Consider the following 18,030-nt stretch of genomic DNA (forward strand, 5'->3'; position numbering starts at 1 on the left):
CTTAGACTCTATATGCACTGACTCTCATGCACTGGCACTCCGGCAGCCGCGCGTGCGCGCGCGCGCGTGTCAGTGTACCACAGTGTGTGTGCCGACGTGTGTGTGTGTGTGTGTGTGTGTGTGTGTGCCGTGTGCGTGCGTGCGTGTATGTGTGTGGACGGGGTGGGGGAAGGTGTTGCTCGCGCCTGTGTGTGGGGTTTTATGTGTCTGTAATGTCACACGTGAGCACAACTGAACAAATCTTCAACTTGAGGTTGCTATGTGAGAGGTACCATCAACACCAACAAGACCTCTACCACGTCTTCATTGATTTTAAGAAGGCATTTGACAGGGTCTGGCATGCAGCTTTGTGGGCTACCATGAATCTGTACAACATCAACGCCAACCTGATCAGACTGATACAGCACCTCTATGACAAAGCCACCAGCGCCGTCTACCTCAACAATAGCATCGGGGACTGGTTCAGAACCACAGTTGGAGTGAGACAAGGCTGTCTACTCTCCCCAACACTCTTCAACATCTTCTTAGAAAGAATAATGGCTGACGCACTGGAAGAGCATGTAGGAACAGTCAGCATAGGCGGCAGAACAATCACAAACCTACGTTTTGCCGACGACATTGATGGACTGGCTGGAAAAGAAGAAGAACTGGCAAGCCTGGTCAAACATCTAGACAAAGCCTCCACATCGTATGGAATGCAAATCAGTGCGGAGAAAACCAAACTGATGACTAACAACACCAACGGCATCAGCATTGACATCAAAGTCAACGACGAAAAGCTTAAAACAGTCCACAGCTTCAAATATCTGGGAGCAATCGTGTCAGATGAAGGATCTAAACCAGAAGTACTCTCGAGAATTGCCCAAACAACAATGGCACTCAACAAGCTGAACACCATCTGGAACAACAAAAACATCGCTCTCAGCTCAAAAATCAGACTGATGCGTTCCCTGGTTATTTCAATATTGCTCTACGCCTGCGAGACTTGGACCCTGACTGCGGACATCGAGAGAAGAATCCAAGCTGTCGAGATGAGATGCTTTCGTAGACTACTTGGCATCTCCTACAGAGACCACATCACTAACACGGAAGTGAAGAACAGAATCAAGCAAAGTATTGGACCCTACGAAGACCTTCTGTCCATAGTGAAAAAACGCAAACTTAGGTGGTATGGACACATCTCCCGATCATCTGGTCTTGCCAAAACGTTCCTGCAAGGCACCGTACAAGGAGGCAGAAGGAGAGGACGGCAGAGGAAGAGATGGGAAGACAACATCCGGGGTTGGACAGGCTTGACGCTCGGTGACGCCCTGAGGAAATCAGAAAACCGTGAAGAGTGGAGAGGGGTGGTGGCCAGGTCAGCAGCGGTGCCCCAACGGTCTGAACCCAGACTACGGGAGAGGTGAAGGTGAAGGTGAATGTCGCACGTGTCCCGCGGTGTGCCGCTTGTGTACGGGAACGAAGGGCAGAACAGAGAAAGTATTTGCGATTGAAAAAAAATATCATCGAGCCCCCGCTCCCCTTTGACCTTTGATATGTATGAATGAATGGTTAAATTCTGAACAAGGCTTAGATTATTATAATGAAACAACAGAAGGACCGTTTTGTTTGTCCAAGGAAGACAATTCACGACCTGCCCACGTGACGTGACGTCACAAGATGGATGCACTGGTGGTGTGCAAGTGGAAGCGACTGGAAATTTGTTCGGAAATGTCTTGTCTGACCACGACATTGTTCGGACCATAATTTCTTATTTATGGTACACCCTGTGTGAGTTTTTTTCTGCATGTAAAACTGGATGTGTAGGACTGGTTGTTTTGTGAGATTTTATACTGTCTTATCTTCACAGTTTGATTCTGACCGCCATTTGTTGTCTTTGGCGTTAGCAACAGATGACGCCGTTCACTCATGTCATGAATGATGCATTGTGTAAACAGGGAATGTGTGTTTGTGTTTGTGTGTGTTGATATGTGTGTATTGTTTCACTATGTGTTCAGTTGTTTTTCGTCGATGCCGGACATGGACCTTTCTTGAGGCATATTGAAGACTGAATGAGAAAAGGGACGTTCAAAATCAGTATTTTTTAAAAACTAAAAGTACGAACCTTGTCGAGGGTTCTGATATTAACATTTTCCCAGTTTTATCAGCTGTGTTAAACTGTCGTATTCTAAGTTTTGGCAAATTCACAGTTTCTGAATATCTGCATTTAATCTTTCGTTGCATAAACTGTTGATCAATCCATGATTTGAGATACCTTTTTCTATGTGTGCGCATTTTTTTGGTATGATTATGACCATATTCCTGATTTAAAAAAATTTTTTTTAGGTAGATGCACAGTTATGCAAATATGCTGTTTGAAAAGACTACAGAGATGGAGGGTTGATCTTAGCTTAATCCTCTTCATGCCCAGTGCAAACAAACTGTCAGGTGTAGCCACAATATTATATGTTACTGCAGTCCATAAAAAAAATTATGGCCATTCCAGATGTAATGCCCATGGATGAAAATTCTTGAAAAATCAGTTTGTTCCTGATCCTTATGTCATCTTGGGTGGACAGTGGACGCAATGTGACATACTTGAGAAAAATGTAGATGTTTAATATAGTTAATTTGGGTTTGTTTGTTTTTTCATTCAAACATGGTATATGGCCAAAATATAAATGCTTTCAAAAGTCATAATAGGTCAGTGGTCAAAGTCACAAGAGTGTGATTAAAATATGTTGTAAGATGTTTGGCAGTGTCCTTTTTATATTCCATAATATTGTGTTTAAGTGAATATCACACATGTCTTTAAGTGCTTACCTGTCTTGTTTTGTGTTCCACAATTCTTGTGTTTGTTTAAGTGGGTATTGCATGTGAGTCCTGAAGCAGTGAAGGCTATGCTTTTCTTGTTTCTATGTTGTAGAGTTCTGAGGGTTTGTTTTAATTTGAAAGTATTGATTGCCTATCAAAACAGTGTCATCATATACTGGTGGGGTGCCTGATTACTAAAACAGGAGAAGTATTCAAGACAATTGCCTAACTTTGAGTTAGTCACAAGGGCTGTGCTTTTTGTGTGGCCTTGATTTGCTTGAATACACAAGTTGCACACAAAGTTCTGATGGTAGTATGTACTTGAGAGGTACAGAATCTGTGTACAGAGATTAGGGTAAGAGGATTATGGGGGATATGGCCTCTTGTGAAATAAGTCATGTATGATCCATTGGTATTTTCTGGCATCAAGATTTGTGTTGTGATTATAAAAAAAAATATTAATTTGATGGATTACAGTTGCATGGATGTAAATAACATTCAACTTTCAAGTGATCAACAGAAGTATAGATTGAAAACATGGCCATTAATAAACTTGGTTGTTGTTGTTTTTTTTGTTCTGTTTTGTTTTGTGTTTTTAATTTGATTCCAACTGTTAAAACAAACTGAAAATATAGCATTGTAAACCCATAGTGTGAAAAAAAAAGTTTGGTACTTACTTTGCATCTTTGTTGGGAAAAAAATCCAGACTGTTAAAAATGCACAGTCTTCATGCGTTGAAACATCTTTGACAAATGAACATATATATGTAAAGAAATCTTGTATAATTTGATTTATAGGCTTGTGAGTTGGTGATACCTGACAAAACAATAACTTGAATAAGACTTACACAAAATTTAGAAAACACGCTATCAAGAAGACAAAAAGACCCAAAAATACTACGCTTGACGCTCCGCTGAGATTTAGATGTTGTCAACATGTTAGGTTTGTTCATTTTTGAAACATTGCTAAGAGAATAACTCAGCTGAGTTCCAATTCCCGAAACTCCAAAGTCAAATAAGGCTTTTTGACTATATAATATTACAACGACAATGTTTTTTGATAATTCATTTTAAGCTTTTCCCATTTAATGTTGTTTTTCCTTTGAGTTTGACAGCTTGATATCAGTCTGAAATTTTGTTATTCAGTTTTTGAGTGTTTTGAAGTTTTTTTGATTGGTTATTTATTTTCTCCCACTTTGTTTTTTTCACCTTTGCTTTCTCTCATTTTCTGTTCTAGGCAGACAGGCTGGTCTCTTCTCTGGCTTGCTGGGTTATTGATTACAGCATCAATTTTGATCATGTATTTTGAATTGATTGAGAGTGAAGGCTTGAAATGTGAGGTGATGGTTAATTAATGTAGAATCAATAGTAGTGCATGATAAAATCTGAAGAAAATGATATGAGGTTTTGGTGATTATGTTGTTGTTGTTGTTTTTTAAAAGATATGCTTTTGACTTGTAGACTATTTCTAGAAAGGAAATATAAAGAAAATTGGTGAAACTGGAAATATTGTCATTTTATGCATGGGTTTAGCTTGTATGAAAAATAAACAAGAAATACCTCCAAATGATAAGATTAACATGCTGTATCAGTGTCTCCAAGTTTAGACTGTAGACTAGTACTGTGAACTTTCATGTGATTATGATATGCTTGAAGAAGACTGTAGGCTGAGTTTTCCTGAAGATGTACAGTTTTTGTTCAGAACATTCATTACCTAAACAAAGGAAAGAAAATAAAATGTGAAAGGGAAAAAAATCAACCAGAAGAGTATTTCTCTTTGTAGTAGTCTGGATATTCATACCTTTACAATTTTTTTTTAACAAACAAAGAAAATGAAAGGAGAAGAAAATAAAGGTTTGCAACTGACAGTGACGATACGAAAGTTTGTTATGATTGGAAAACACTGCCGCAATATAATTGTGTTTGTATAAAAACAACAATCAGGGAAGTGCAGCTAGCTCTCTTTTGTTGAAAATGTTCATGGAAACGTGTTGGCATAGTTTATCGGCCAGTAATCATATTCGTTTAGAAGAAAGGGGGTGAGGGTTACAAAGGAGACTGGGAACCAGGTGAGAACAAATTGGTGTGCTGAGTCATGGCTGACTGCTGTTATCACTGTTCCAGATCAGGGCCACGTAATACCTGGATATTTTCCCTTTGCCATAACAGTGTTTCTGAGAATTCAGCAGTACCTGAAGCAAAGCACTACAGCTTGAAAACCATAACCAAAAAACAAGTGTAATTTCTCCCTCACCAAATTCATCAGCTGAGCACTAAAGCAGTTTACATTTTTACATCATCCATTACATCTGTTCATTTCTTTTTATGCCTTACCTATTCTCTTTGATCATCTCTAGTTAGAGGGTACTTATTAGAATTAGAAATTTGTTGTTTATCTCCCAGATTAGTCAAAGAGCATTATTTCTCAGGGCATTATTTCAGTTGTATGAAGATTGAATGTGTTATATCCTAAATTTATCTTTTAAGTATTCAAAACTGTTAGCACTCAAAAATACAAGATGAGTGATTAGACATACATTAGGAAACAAAAGCACCAGTGCCATAGAACTGACATAATAAATCCTAGCCTTTCATTCACATTCTGTATGTTCAATACTTTTTTTTTGTTTTGTTTATTTGTTTTGTTTGTTTTCCAGTGGCATGAAGTCACCCACCAAGCATGGATTTTCATCTCCAAGCAAGATCAGTCAAAGAAAGAAGACTAATTCCAGGAACATAATTTCACTGCACTGATATACAGAAAAAATTATACTCACCAAATCAGCAACGCAAATTTGCAACTAAAGAAAATCGGGAGCCAGTGGAAGGGAGAGGCAGAAGAGCATCACCATGGGCAACAAACTGGGGTGTGGCAAGGCCTCCCTTGACCCTGACTCAGCATGGAAGCTGCAGAACAAGGAGATGGCCGAGAACCCCATGTACAAGTTTGTGGATCTGGCCAGAGGAGGTAAGCTCATCAAAGCCTACGAGGATTTCGGTCCGGACCGTGTCAAGGAAATTGCACGCATGGATATGGTCAACTACCTCTACGACGGCGGCAAAGGCGGACATGTCAGTCAGGAGGTCTACCTCCAGTGGTGTGAAATGATGAAGGCCAAAGCCCGTGTGAGTATGACAGTTTGTGTTCAGAAATATTCTGTTTATGCAGTTTCCATTCCAAACATTTCAAGTTCTATGATTCAGTTGGTATGTTGTTTCCATTACAAACTGATAATTTTCTTTACTTTCACAATAAAATATTGTACTGACTTACCACTGCATTGTTGACACTGAGGAAGTATGCCCAGTGGTCATGATGATGAGCTGTGAGTTGGGGGAAGGGTGGCGGTCATGGTTAATGATTTCATTTTTCTAAATCTTAATTAAGGACGTTGTTATTACACTGATGCAAGCAGATTTACATTTTGGGGATGTGGGGGTGGGGGTTATATGGCTTTTTATATTCTGTGATTGATATAGAAATGAAATGGTAAGTTCGTACATAATTTTATTGTGAAAGTACAGAAAATTATCTGTTTGCAATGGTGACGACATGCAAACTGAATGTTGTAACCTGGAATGTTTAGAATGCTGAAAGAAGCAATACTGTGAAGTACCGGTCAGAAAACATATTCTCCCCCCCAACCCACCCATGCTCAAGAAAAAAAAAGAGAACACATAGTCATATAGTCAGATATCCATGTTGATATTGTACATCATGAAATGTTGGACACATTTTTTGTCTCTGGAGGAGTGGGGATATAGATAAATGATCAATGCTCATAATATCACAGCATACATACTCAGAAAAGAAAATGAGTTTGTATTCTATTTGACAAGATGTGGTATGGATATCAGAAAGTTGCAAGATGTTCACATTGAAGGTTTATAAATGATCTGTACATGTGATACGGAATCTGTGGCTGTATCAGGACACAACATTTGTGGAGAAGAGCAAAGAGGAGCTGCTAAACAACTACCACGAAGATAAGTTCAACAAGTTTGAGCCCCACGATGCCTGCTGGGACATGTTCAAGAGGGGTGGGGTGGGGGAGACTCCCTTTCACCTGTGCTACCTGATGGATACCCCGGTGCACTTTGAGGTGGGCAAAGCCTTGATGGAGGTCTTCCCCAAGCTGGCACTGGACGTCTACGAAGGAGAAGAGTACTTTGGTGAGTATGCCCATTTTGTGTAGTGTAGCAGGGGACTGGGGAGTAAAGTGTTTGTGTGCTGTTCTGTGTTTTGTTGTACTGAGATGTGCTGTGCTGTCTTTCTGGTTGCTTGTCTGCCTGTCTCTTTGTCTGATCTATATTTGTTGATATGTAGGTTATTCTCTTCTTCTTTTCTTGTTTGTATGCATTTAACTTAGACAAATAAAAGAAAAAAAAAGATTCCAAAGAAGTATCCATTGATCTATATTTGTTGATATATAGGTGATTCTCTTCTTCTTTTCTTGTTTGTATGCATTTAACTTAGACAAATAAGAAAATAGATCCCAAAGAAGTATCAATTTATTCTTTTCTGTCATTGATCAAGATCTGTTTTCTGATTCTCTCTCTGTATCTCTGTCTCTGTCTCAGGTCACCTTTGCTGAATGTTGTTTGGGAAGCTGTGAGTTTTCAGACTGTTTGTTGTTATATTAGTTCCATGTCAAGCAACTTTGTAGAAATAAATAGATCATCTGACAACAAGAGAGGCAAGTGGCTACAAGACTCACTTGTGATACACTTTTAAAAAATTTTAAAAACTAAAAAAAAAAAAAAATAGATTCAGTCATTAAAATGTGTTCTGTATTTGTTCATATAAAGCTTCATGTTAAAGAGAGAGAGAGAGAAAAAAAAAAAGGCCTGAGCGCAGATTCGAACCCAGCGTGTGCAGGTGGGAAGAAATTGTCTTCGTCATTGTGCTATTGCGGATCTAACTGTTAAGTTAAAAAATTAATATATAAGCATGCTTTTTTAAGGGCGATAAAGCAATTTCGGAATTCATAGTGATAACGCTGTTTGAACCATGTTATTTTGGTGTATCTCGGGCATTTAAGAATTCCTTAAAGTCTGGGATAAAGGAGACGTTGCCATTGCTGCAATCACACTGCAACATTTAGCCGTTTTTTCTGGATCTAGATAGATCAATGATAAGTTTAGGTACACTCGCCGGGAAAGTATGACAGTGTCAGTTCAATTTCTCTTTTATGTTTATTCTATTTAATTGAGTATCCACTTTAAAATATTCATATGCAGTAAACACGTCGATGATGTAGTCTGTGTCACTGCATGTGTTCTGTCTAGAATTTTTTTTTTTTTTCCATTTAATTCTGAACAAGAAAAACAAAGCATTGCCTATGCTACTGCAACTGAGATGCAGTTTTGTGGTGTTTTCGGAATCCTGGGAATAGCCTCAATGAAATAAACTGCTAATGATTTCGGGAAACATGGCTTAATTCAGGAGACTTAGAACCTATTATTGGTATAACTTAAGATTTTTTTTCCTACTGTTTTTTTTAGCCAAAGTTGGTATTGATAGACAAAGTATTTCCAGAGAAAATGGCAATGTTAAACTTTTTCACGGACACACAGACACACAAACACACACACAGACAACCGAACATTGGGGTATAACATAGACTCACTTTATTTAAACAGCAACAACAACAAACAAACGAACAGTGGTGGCATGCTGTAAACCTTTCAGTCTTGACCTTCATAGTTTTTAGACAAGAATTCTGTCAGCTCTGGGTTTATTTTATTTTATTTTTTTTTAAATAACAAAAACAGATAAATACATATTCAAATCATAACAATTTGTATAGAAAAAAACCCAAACATTCTGTCAGCTTTGTTTGGTGAATGGAGACTGGCCACCGGCCTGCTCCCTAAGTCAGTCCCTGCCTCTGTAAAGCATTCACTCAGTTAATAGTGTGGATCAAGTTCACTGCCATCTCTTCGGCTGACACCACTCATTCAGTCATCTTCTTTCTATCTCTCTCTCTCTTTGTCTTTCTCACCCCCTCTCTCTCTTATGCTGTCTCTCTTTCTTCCTCTTCTTTCTCTCTCATGCTGTCTTTTCTCTCGCTTTCTCTCACTCTCTCTCTTTCTCTTTCTTCCTCTTCTCTCTCTCTCATGCTGTCTTCTCTCTCTCTCTCTTTCTTCCTCTTCTCTCTCTCTCATTCTCTCTCTCTCTTTCTCTTCCTATTCTCTCTCTCGCTCTCTCTCTCTCACCCTGTCTTCTCTCTCTCTCTCTCTCTCTCTCTCTCTCTCTCTCTCTCGCGGTCATTCAAGGGAGGATGAGTTACATTTTTTGTTTAGTTGTAAAGCTTATGACGATATTCGAGAAAAATGTGTTGTATTTAAAACAAATTCAGCAAAGTATGAAGATATTTTTGGAATGCTTAATTTAAATCAGGAAACTTCACTACAGTCACTTGCAAAATATATTGCAGAAGCGAATAACATGCGACGAAAAACAACTCAACAATAATAAAATAGTATCAGGTGTTGCTCATTGTGAAAAGTGAAATCTGTGTTGTCACTCTCATATGGAAAATATTTATGTTATACATTTATATATGTTTTTGTTTTTATTTCTCACTACATGCCATTACTTTGAATGGATGGTCGAACTGCACTTTGTTGCACAGATTGATTGATTTCGTTTTGGTTTTGGTTTTCATCAATATTATTACTATTGATGCATGTTGTTATTTGTATTATGAACCCCCATGTCATTAGGGCTGTAAAACTATTGACATTAAAGTGTTCAGTGTTCAGTGTTCTCTCTCTCTCTCTCACTCTCAGTCTCTCTCTTTACTCACTCTCTTTCTCTCTTAGGTGTGCTTTTGTGGGTGTGTGTGTTTGTCCAGCCTTGTGAGAGATTCAGTGTGCCGAGGCCGTCTCAGTTTATTCCCAAGGGGATATTGATCTGGCTTCTAATTTGTGAAGTGATTTTCTGCTTGGCTGGCTGGCTGCACAGCACTGGGCAGAGCTGTGATGGCTCTCTCCGTGTTACAGAGCGTGGAGGATGGGGAATGGAAGTGGGGGGGGGGGGGGGGGGAGGAAGGTAGTAGTGTGTGAATGGGCAGGTCATGTGAGGTCCGTCAGTATTGTGAGCGGAGATGAATGGCATCAGTCTCTTGTGGTTTGTTTGAGGTCCTTTTTTCTGACCCCGCTGCCGTCACTTTTTGTTGTCAGTGTTTTGAGCTGCTTCGTGATGATTGGTTTTGTTCTTGACTTGTTGACTTTGCTGATCAGTGTTCTTTCTTTTCCTTCTTTCTGTTCCGTTCTCAGCTCCCTGGTTAGAAAAAGATGTCTGTTATTTTATCCACCCTTTCTTCTTTCCTTCTATACTCTGTTTTCTTTATGGTTGTGAACAGTCTGTGGTATGTTGGTCAATAAAAAGGTTCCCTGTTTTGTGGACACAAAGGGTTGCTGTTATTTGATAGGGCATTTTCATTGTTTGACATGAATCCCACTACAGTTGATGTTCTGGTGAATTAAGTCCGGATGTTGGGGTCATAGTGACAAGGGGAATGGGAGAGAGGGTGTGGTGAAACAGTTCATCTTGTTTATCTGTATTAATCAATTTAATGTGTGTGTGTGTGTGTGTGTGTGTGTGTGTGTTTGTGTGTATACACATAACATACATACATACATGCATACATATATGTTACAGTAGTTTAAATTGTCCTTATTTTTTTGACATTTTAGTGTAATGTATGTATTGTCTGCTTCAAAAATTGAGTAGCTCTGTTAAGTGTTTGACAAGTCATTTCAGGTTCAAGTCACACACACACACACACATGCATGCACACACACACGCGCACATGCACGCACACATGCATGCACGTTTGTTTATATTGTCTGTCTGACGCTTCATTTTTTCTTCTTTCTCTTCTTAAAAAAAAAAAAAAAAAAAGAAAGGATACACTTGAAGCACACGCATACAAAGTCATCAGAAGAAGAATTGATTAAAACAGCAAGGTGTGGTGCGTTTGTACTTGCACCCCCACAGATCGACTGTTGTGAGACAAGTACTGAAGTAGGCTAACTCCGGGAGTTAGGGAGGCTTGACAGGGATTAAACAGACCTGGGACGTCTCAAGAGGATAAGTAGCAGAGGTCAGGACCTGGACCTGCCCGGCTTTCTGCATCATTTGTTTCTCCAATCTTCTCAGTGTGAACGGTACTCTGCTCTGGTCTGTTTCTTTATCCAGTCAGGCGTGAAAAGGGGCCACATCTAGTGTTTACCTTCCATCGCTTAATCAATAGATGCATTATGCATTTACAGTGCTTGGCGTTGCTCACAGAATTAACTGGAGCTATTATTGTGTTTATGACTTGAGTGTGTGTGATCACTTTTCTCATTTTCAAGCCTTTATTTACAACATCTGGCAAGTAGATGCTGTAAGTTCAAGTCTATGCAATAGTTTTATGGGGGGAAATCATTGCTTACACCGTTTCAGAGAAAGAAAGCCGTATTTCAGTGCTATTTTTTTTTTATTAGCAATATATTTAGGTTCTCAGATTTGAAAGAGAAAAATCTCTGCATGAAGAGAAGTGACTATTCAGGATTACTATTAGTGATCTATGATTGATCAAAGTATGTTTTGTCTGAACTAGGTGTGTAAGGTCCCATTAATTTGGTTGATGACCATACAGTTAGAATTACGAAGTGCTGTGTTCAAAATTGGTTAGAATAGTTGTAAAGTTACAGTATGCAGTGGCACAGATGTCAGGTAAAGTTACAGTATGCAGTGGCACAGATGTCAGGTAAAGTTACAGTGTGCAGTGGCACAGATGTCAGGTAAAGTTACAGTATGCAGTGGCACAGATGTCAGGTAAAGTTACAGTATGCAGTGGCACAGATGTCAGGTAAAGTTACAGTATGCAGTGGCACAGATGTCAGGTAAAGTTACAGTATGCAGTGGCACAGATGTCAGGAGGTGAGCTCTCAAGGCCACCTCTGAAGATTAGACATCTGCCTAATCGCATCCGCCTGATGCCCCACTTTGCAAGACACTTTATTAAACTTTACTTTAGTTTTTAATAAATTCTTTTTCAAGTGTTCTTTAGTCTCGAGGCTTAAAAGATTTGATGGGTAGTATACAGATCAGTTCATACCTTAGCCATTTGAAAACAAACTGCATGAAGTGCGTAATTACTTTTTTTTTTAGGATCATTAGCAGCCAGATATAATCATTCTTTTTTTCAATCCCTCCAGTTCTTGCCGTTTTCAGATCCATCTTGAGCAAAAGATTTTGATTTGAATCTGTTTCAGTGTGTGGTGAATACAATTGTTTTTCAGTTGTTTAAAAAAATGATAAAAATAAGAAGAAGAAGAAGAAAAAGAGGTAAAGTTAAATACACAGTCTCTGCTCTCCTTCCCTCCTGTCATAAACAACAACAACAACAACAACAAAACAACTCTATACATTGGGTTGTAATATTCTTGCCTGAAATGACTCACCTGTTTAAGATACTGCATTTTTTCTTTAACATCAATATATTTTTAAAAAAAATCATGTGCACCCACCCAGTTGTTGTGATCTCTGTCAGATAACAATATTCAGCAAGGGTAAATCATTTGAGTAGATAAACTGTTGAAGATAATGATAATGATGGTGATACAAATACTAATACTGTGCCTATCCTTGGTCTGGTCAGAGACCAACCTACTGGTTGCTGTGGATCTTTATAGTGTCTGTGGATATCTATAGCCTCTGTCCTTGGTCAGAGACTGGCAACCTACTGGCAATGGCACACCCTAGGCTTAGTGTCTGTGGATATCTATAGTGTCTGTCCTTGGTCAGAGACCAACCTACTGGCAATGGCACACCCCAGGCTATCTTGTCGTCATACTTCAATATTTTCTCTGTTAATATTATGCATTCACTTCATTAACCGCTTCAGCACTGCCAGGACTACAGCCCTTGCAGTGTTCCTCACTCTGTAGCTGGTTTTTATTTTCATTTCTTGAGTGATTTGAAAAACAAAACAAAAACAGCAGTTTGTGCACATCACTGATATTGCCTGACCTGATGACAATACAGTCGTTGATAGACTGAAATGAGTGAATAGGCTGCCAAATCTTAAATACGAACATTTGTACTCTTTTTATTGGGTTACTACAAACTTTTCTTGTAGGCTGTTAATATAAGTTACGCTAAAAACTTAAGAAGATTACAAGAGTACAGCGAGACTGATCTTTGAAGTGGTTTGATCCAGACTTAAATCAGATCTGCAAAATTACGTTCATTCGCTTCCAGGGGACTACAGAATCATTTACAGTTTGTGTGTGTGTAAAGATGAGATAAGATAGTAATAACTTTATTATCACATTAAGAGAAATTACACCAGGTGTGGCAAAACAAACCTCTGTGTGTGTGTGTATGTGTGTGTGTGTGTGTGTGTGTGCAGGGGAGAGCGCTCTGCACATTGCAGTGATTCTGGGTGACATGGAAGCGGTGCAGCTGTTGGTGAAGAATGGCGCCAATGTCCATCAGAGAGCCACCGGCCGCTTCTTCCTGCCTGAAGACCAGAAAAACAAACCAGTCAAGGAAACCAACTATAGTGGTAAGACCTCTGTATGTGTGTGTGTGTGTGTGTGTGTGTGTGTGTGTTGCTTTTGTGTGTCAGTCTATGCATGGGTGTGCCTTACCATCTGGTTTGTATCTGTATTACACACGTATACAATTCTGTGTGTATTTTCATATGAGATGTTTTTGTTTTTTTGTGTCTTTTTTAAAATTGCGTTGGTGTATCTATCTGTGCATAGGTGTGCATATGAAAACTTCCTTGCCATCTGGTTTGTACCTGTATTATACACCTCACTGTGATCATCTGTCTTCTGTCCATTGAGTCTGCTGAGAAGTATTCGCACTGTTTGATGACCTGTTATTTTCAAAAAGTATCACAAGTACTGTAGATGTAAAATTGACAGTCTCTTCTGTGAATTTCATTTAAAGGAATGGACCAGAGGTACACAGTGTTAAATGTTCAATATAAAAATGGACACAAATGTTTCACATGTTAGATATGTCATGGGAAAGATTACACAAAAACACTAGAGTGTGCTTGAAAAGATTTGTCATGTTTTCCATGAATTATTGATAAATGAATGATGAAAATGGCGATGGCTCCACTTCACTGGTTTTGGGGTTGGCCCTGTACCAGGTTACTGCTACTACGGGGAATACCCGCTGGCCTTTGCTGCATGCCGCGGCAACGAGGAGCTGTACGACTTTCTGATTGACCACGGTGCTGACCCCAACGCTCAGGATTCCTTCGGCAACACTGTGCTCCACATGCTGGTCATCCATGAACAGTCGGTGAGTGTGGGTGGATGGGAAGGGGGTGGAGGGGCTGTGAAAAAAAAGGGCTGGGGGTGTAATGTCTCCTTGGAAGTGAACTTCTTCTTCTGCGTTCACTTGTATGCACACAAGTGGCCTTTTACGTGTATGACCGTTTTTATCCTGCCATGTAGGCAGCCATGCTCCGTTTTCGGGGGTGTGCATGCTGGGTATGTTCTTGTTTCCATAACCCGCCGAACGCTGACATGGATTACAGGATCTTTAACGTGCCTATTTGATGTTCTGCTTGCATATACACACGAAGGGGGTTCAGGCACTAGCAGGTCTGCACATATGTTGACCTGGGAGATCGTAAAAATCTCCACCCTTTACCCACCAGGCGCCGTCACCATGATTCGAACCCGGGACCCTCAGATTGACAGTCCAACGCTTTAACCACTCGGCTATTGCGCCCGTTTTTGGAAGTGAACAAATATGCAAACAAGCAAAGAGACATCTGTTGTGACAAAAGAGTAATGCAATGCAATCCAATGTAATGGAAATACAAAACAATACAATACAATATAATACAATACAATACAAAAGTAATTTGAACTGATTTTATCTCCAAATTAGGCACTGTGCTTTGTGATGTACAAAGAGAGTACTTGTGGGGAATGGGTGGGGGGGGAAGTTCGCTGCAGTGGTGGTAGGTATTAAATAAGTACTGAGTATGCTTGAATGTACAGATACTGATTTTGTAGCTTTAGAAAGTCAGCTGTTTCTTAATTCTTAGCATTAAATTTTGTGTGTGTGTGTGTGTGTGTGCATGCATGTGTTTGTGTGACCAGAAATTGTTCAAGCACGCTGTGCGTCATCCCAAGTCACCAGCCAGGACGGACATCTTGAACAAGCAGAACTTGACCGCACTGACCTTGGCCAGCAAATTGGGTCGCTCACATATCTTCAAGGAAATGCTTGACCTTGGCAGCATTGTGAGTCAGCCTGTTACCTCCCTAAGTTTTTCTTTCTTACGTTCAGTTAGTCACTGGGATTCTTCTCTTCCATATATATTTTGTGATCATGAATTTTTTTTTTTTTCCAGAAAAGAAAAACATTTTAGGAATTGAAAGTAGTGATGGGGGTTGTGTATCCACATAATTATATTTTAATTTGTTGCCACATCATCTGCTCTGCACTGTCTTAATAGCATAACTCCCATGCTGCTCATTCTGAGTCCTCCATACCCGGGTTTGTCTGTCACAGTCTGAGCACTCACAGTCCACAGGAGACTGTCAGTGTTAGATCATCAGGAGGCCCCACTCCGGAGGAGATCCTGCACTGCTGTTTTGACACTTCAGCAGTGTGGAATGGGCACCCTGTTGGACAGTGTGGAATGGGCACCCTGTTGGGCAGTGTGGAATGGGCACCCTGTTCAGCAGTGTGGAATAGGCACCCTGTTGGGCACTGTGGAATGGGCACCCTCTTGGGCAGTGTGGAATGGGCACCCTCTTGGGCAGTGTGGAATGGGCACCCTCTTGGGCACTGTGGAATGGGCACCCTCTTGGGCAGTGTGGAATGGGCACCCTGTTGGGCAGTGTGGAATGGGCACCCTGTTCAGCAGTGTGGAATGGGCACCCTGTAGGGCAGTGTGGAATGGGCACCCTGTTCAGCAGTGTGGAATGGGCACCCTCTTGGGCAGTGTGGAATGGGCACCCTCTTGGGCAGTGTGGAATGGGCACCCTGTAGGGCAGTGTGGAATGGGCACCCTGTTCAGCAGTGTGGAATGGGCACCCTCTTGGGCAGTGTGGAATGGGCACCCTCTTGGGCAGTGTGGAATGGGCACCCTCTTGGGCAGTGTGGAATGGGCACCCTGTTCAGCAGTGTGGAATGGGCACCCTCTTGGGCAGTGTGGAATGGGCACCCTCTTGGGCAGTGTGGAATGGGCACCCTGTTCAGCAGTGTGGAATGGGCACCCTGTAGGGCAGTGTGGAATGGGCACCCTGTAGGGCAGTGTGGAATGGGCACCCTCTTGGGCAGTGTGGAATGGGCACCCTGTTCAGCAGACTATCACAGCACAGTTTGACTTGAAGTCAGTGTTCACTTTTTAGAAATGACGTAAGGAGGAAAAATGAATAGATTCATGCCATAGTGAGAATCGCTTTAAAACTAAATTGTTTTTTCGAAATGATTGAAAGCAGTGTTGGGGTGGAATGTGTGTTCTGTTGGGAGATCGGCCATCCAGAACTGAGTGTCTATTTGGTAATTGAACTGAATATCACAGCTGGGAAACTGAAAGTGATGATTGGACGTAGAGAAGGAGGGTGAGGTGGAAGCAGGGGGTGGAGGAAGGGTGTGAGGTGACTGATGGATGTGCTGGTTGTGTGGTCAGGAGTTCTGGAGATTCAGCAACACCATCTGTTCCGTTTACCCTCTGGCTGCTATCGATTCAATCGGACCCAGCGGAGAAACCAGTGAGTGAAAAAGGTTTTCTCTCTTTAAGTGTTTCTTTGTTAAAATAATCTGAAATAACAGGCATCAGTGTTTTCTGTCTTCCTTTGTTCTTTATTTCCTGTCTGTCTGCTCACTTGTTTGTTGGGCTTGTGGCTTGTTTTATCGCTAAGTGTATTTGTTTGTCTGCGTGTTTGATTTTACATGTTTTATTCCTCATACGATTTTCTATGTATTTTTTTTTTACACCATGTATCTTTTGCAATGTTTCTGTGTAAGCTGTGCTGAGATCAGCGTCAGATGTTGCCCACACAAGTGTCTGTGTTGTGTTGCTGGCAGACTGGCACTCTGCGCTGATGATCATTGTCAATGGAGAGACGGATGAACACTTGGAGATGTTGGAAGGTGGTGTCATTCGCCAGTTGTTGGATGACAAATGGAAAACTTTTGCCAAGGTAAACGGGTATGATAAGATAGTGTGTGTGAATGTGTGTGTGTGAGTGTATACAGTATGTGTGCATATGTGTGTGCGTGTGTGTGTGCGTGTATGTATGTGTGTGTGTGCGTATGTGCGTGCATGTGTGTGCGTGTGTGTGTGTGCTGAATACTGACTGACATTAAATGTATGTATATATGTATGTCTGCAAAGCCATCAGATACTTTCTGCCCAGACTGACAGTCAGGTTTCTTCTTCTTCTTCTTCTGCTTTTACTCGTATGCACACGAGTGGGCTTTTACGTGTATGACCGTTTTTACCCCGCCAAGTAGGCAGCCATACTCTGTTTTCGGGGGTGTGCATGCTGGGTATGTTCTTGTTTCCATAACCCACCGAACGCTGACATGGATTACAGGATCTTTAACGTGCGTATTTGATGTTCTGCTTGCATATACACACGAAGGGGGTTCAGGCACTAGCAGGTCTGCACATATGTTGACCTGGGAGATCGTAAAAATCTCCACCCTTTACCCACCAGGCGCCGTCACCGTGATTCGAACCCGGGACCCTCAGATTGACAGTCCAACGCTTTAACCACTCGGCTATTGCGCCCATCGACAGTCAGGTTTGATTACCTGTCCATTTGATGACAGGTAAAGTCACATGGACACACTGCCTTGTGTAACACTGTGACAAGTGCAGTTCCCTCAGACAGGGCTCTGTGATAGCAGGCAAAAAGTACCCTGTGTTCTGGACACCTTGTGCTGATTTATATCGGCTGTTTCAGTTTGTATTGGTAATGAAAGGGCTGAGGAGTCACAGTGAGGGCTGTCTCAGTGAGACAAAGTCATCCTTGTGGGAAGGAGGGAGGGGTGGTGTGGAGGAGAGGTTCACATCTTATAGATGACAACAAAGCACAGCAAATATAAAGTGGATAAAATGTTAGGAAAGAAAACAAAAATATAAAAAATTAAAAAAGGGTGAAGTACAGTGGGTTTTTTTTTTTATGTGTGGTGTTATTCGTTGTTTGTTTTTTTTGTGTGTTTTTTTTGGGGGGTGGGGAGGGG

General features: G+C 40.8%; 1 protein-coding gene across 1 annotated transcript in view; it reads left to right on the forward strand.

Moving 5' to 3' along the window:
* The first annotated feature begins 1,654 nt into the window (after positions 1–1,654).
* Positions 1,655–18,030, forward strand: part of LOC143299692 (uncharacterized) — a 47,395-nt gene continuing 31,019 nt past the window's right edge. The window contains exons 1-8 of the mRNA XM_076613049.1: positions 1,655–1,770; positions 5,450–5,918; positions 6,725–6,965; positions 13,205–13,360; positions 13,961–14,115; positions 14,928–15,071; positions 16,469–16,550; positions 16,867–16,982. Of these exons, the coding sequence (XP_076469164.1) occupies positions 5,643–5,918; positions 6,725–6,965; positions 13,205–13,360; positions 13,961–14,115; positions 14,928–15,071; positions 16,469–16,550; positions 16,867–16,982 (1,170 nt within the window). The 5' untranslated portion in view covers positions 1,655–1,770; positions 5,450–5,642. The remainder of the gene's footprint in view (positions 1,771–5,449; positions 5,919–6,724; positions 6,966–13,204; positions 13,361–13,960; positions 14,116–14,927; positions 15,072–16,468; positions 16,551–16,866; positions 16,983–18,030) is intronic.

The sequence above is a fragment of the Babylonia areolata genome, chromosome 25, assembly GCF_041734735.1.
Source record: "Babylonia areolata isolate BAREFJ2019XMU chromosome 25, ASM4173473v1, whole genome shotgun sequence".
NCBI lineage: Eukaryota > Metazoa > Mollusca > Gastropoda > Neogastropoda > Buccinidae > Babylonia > Babylonia areolata.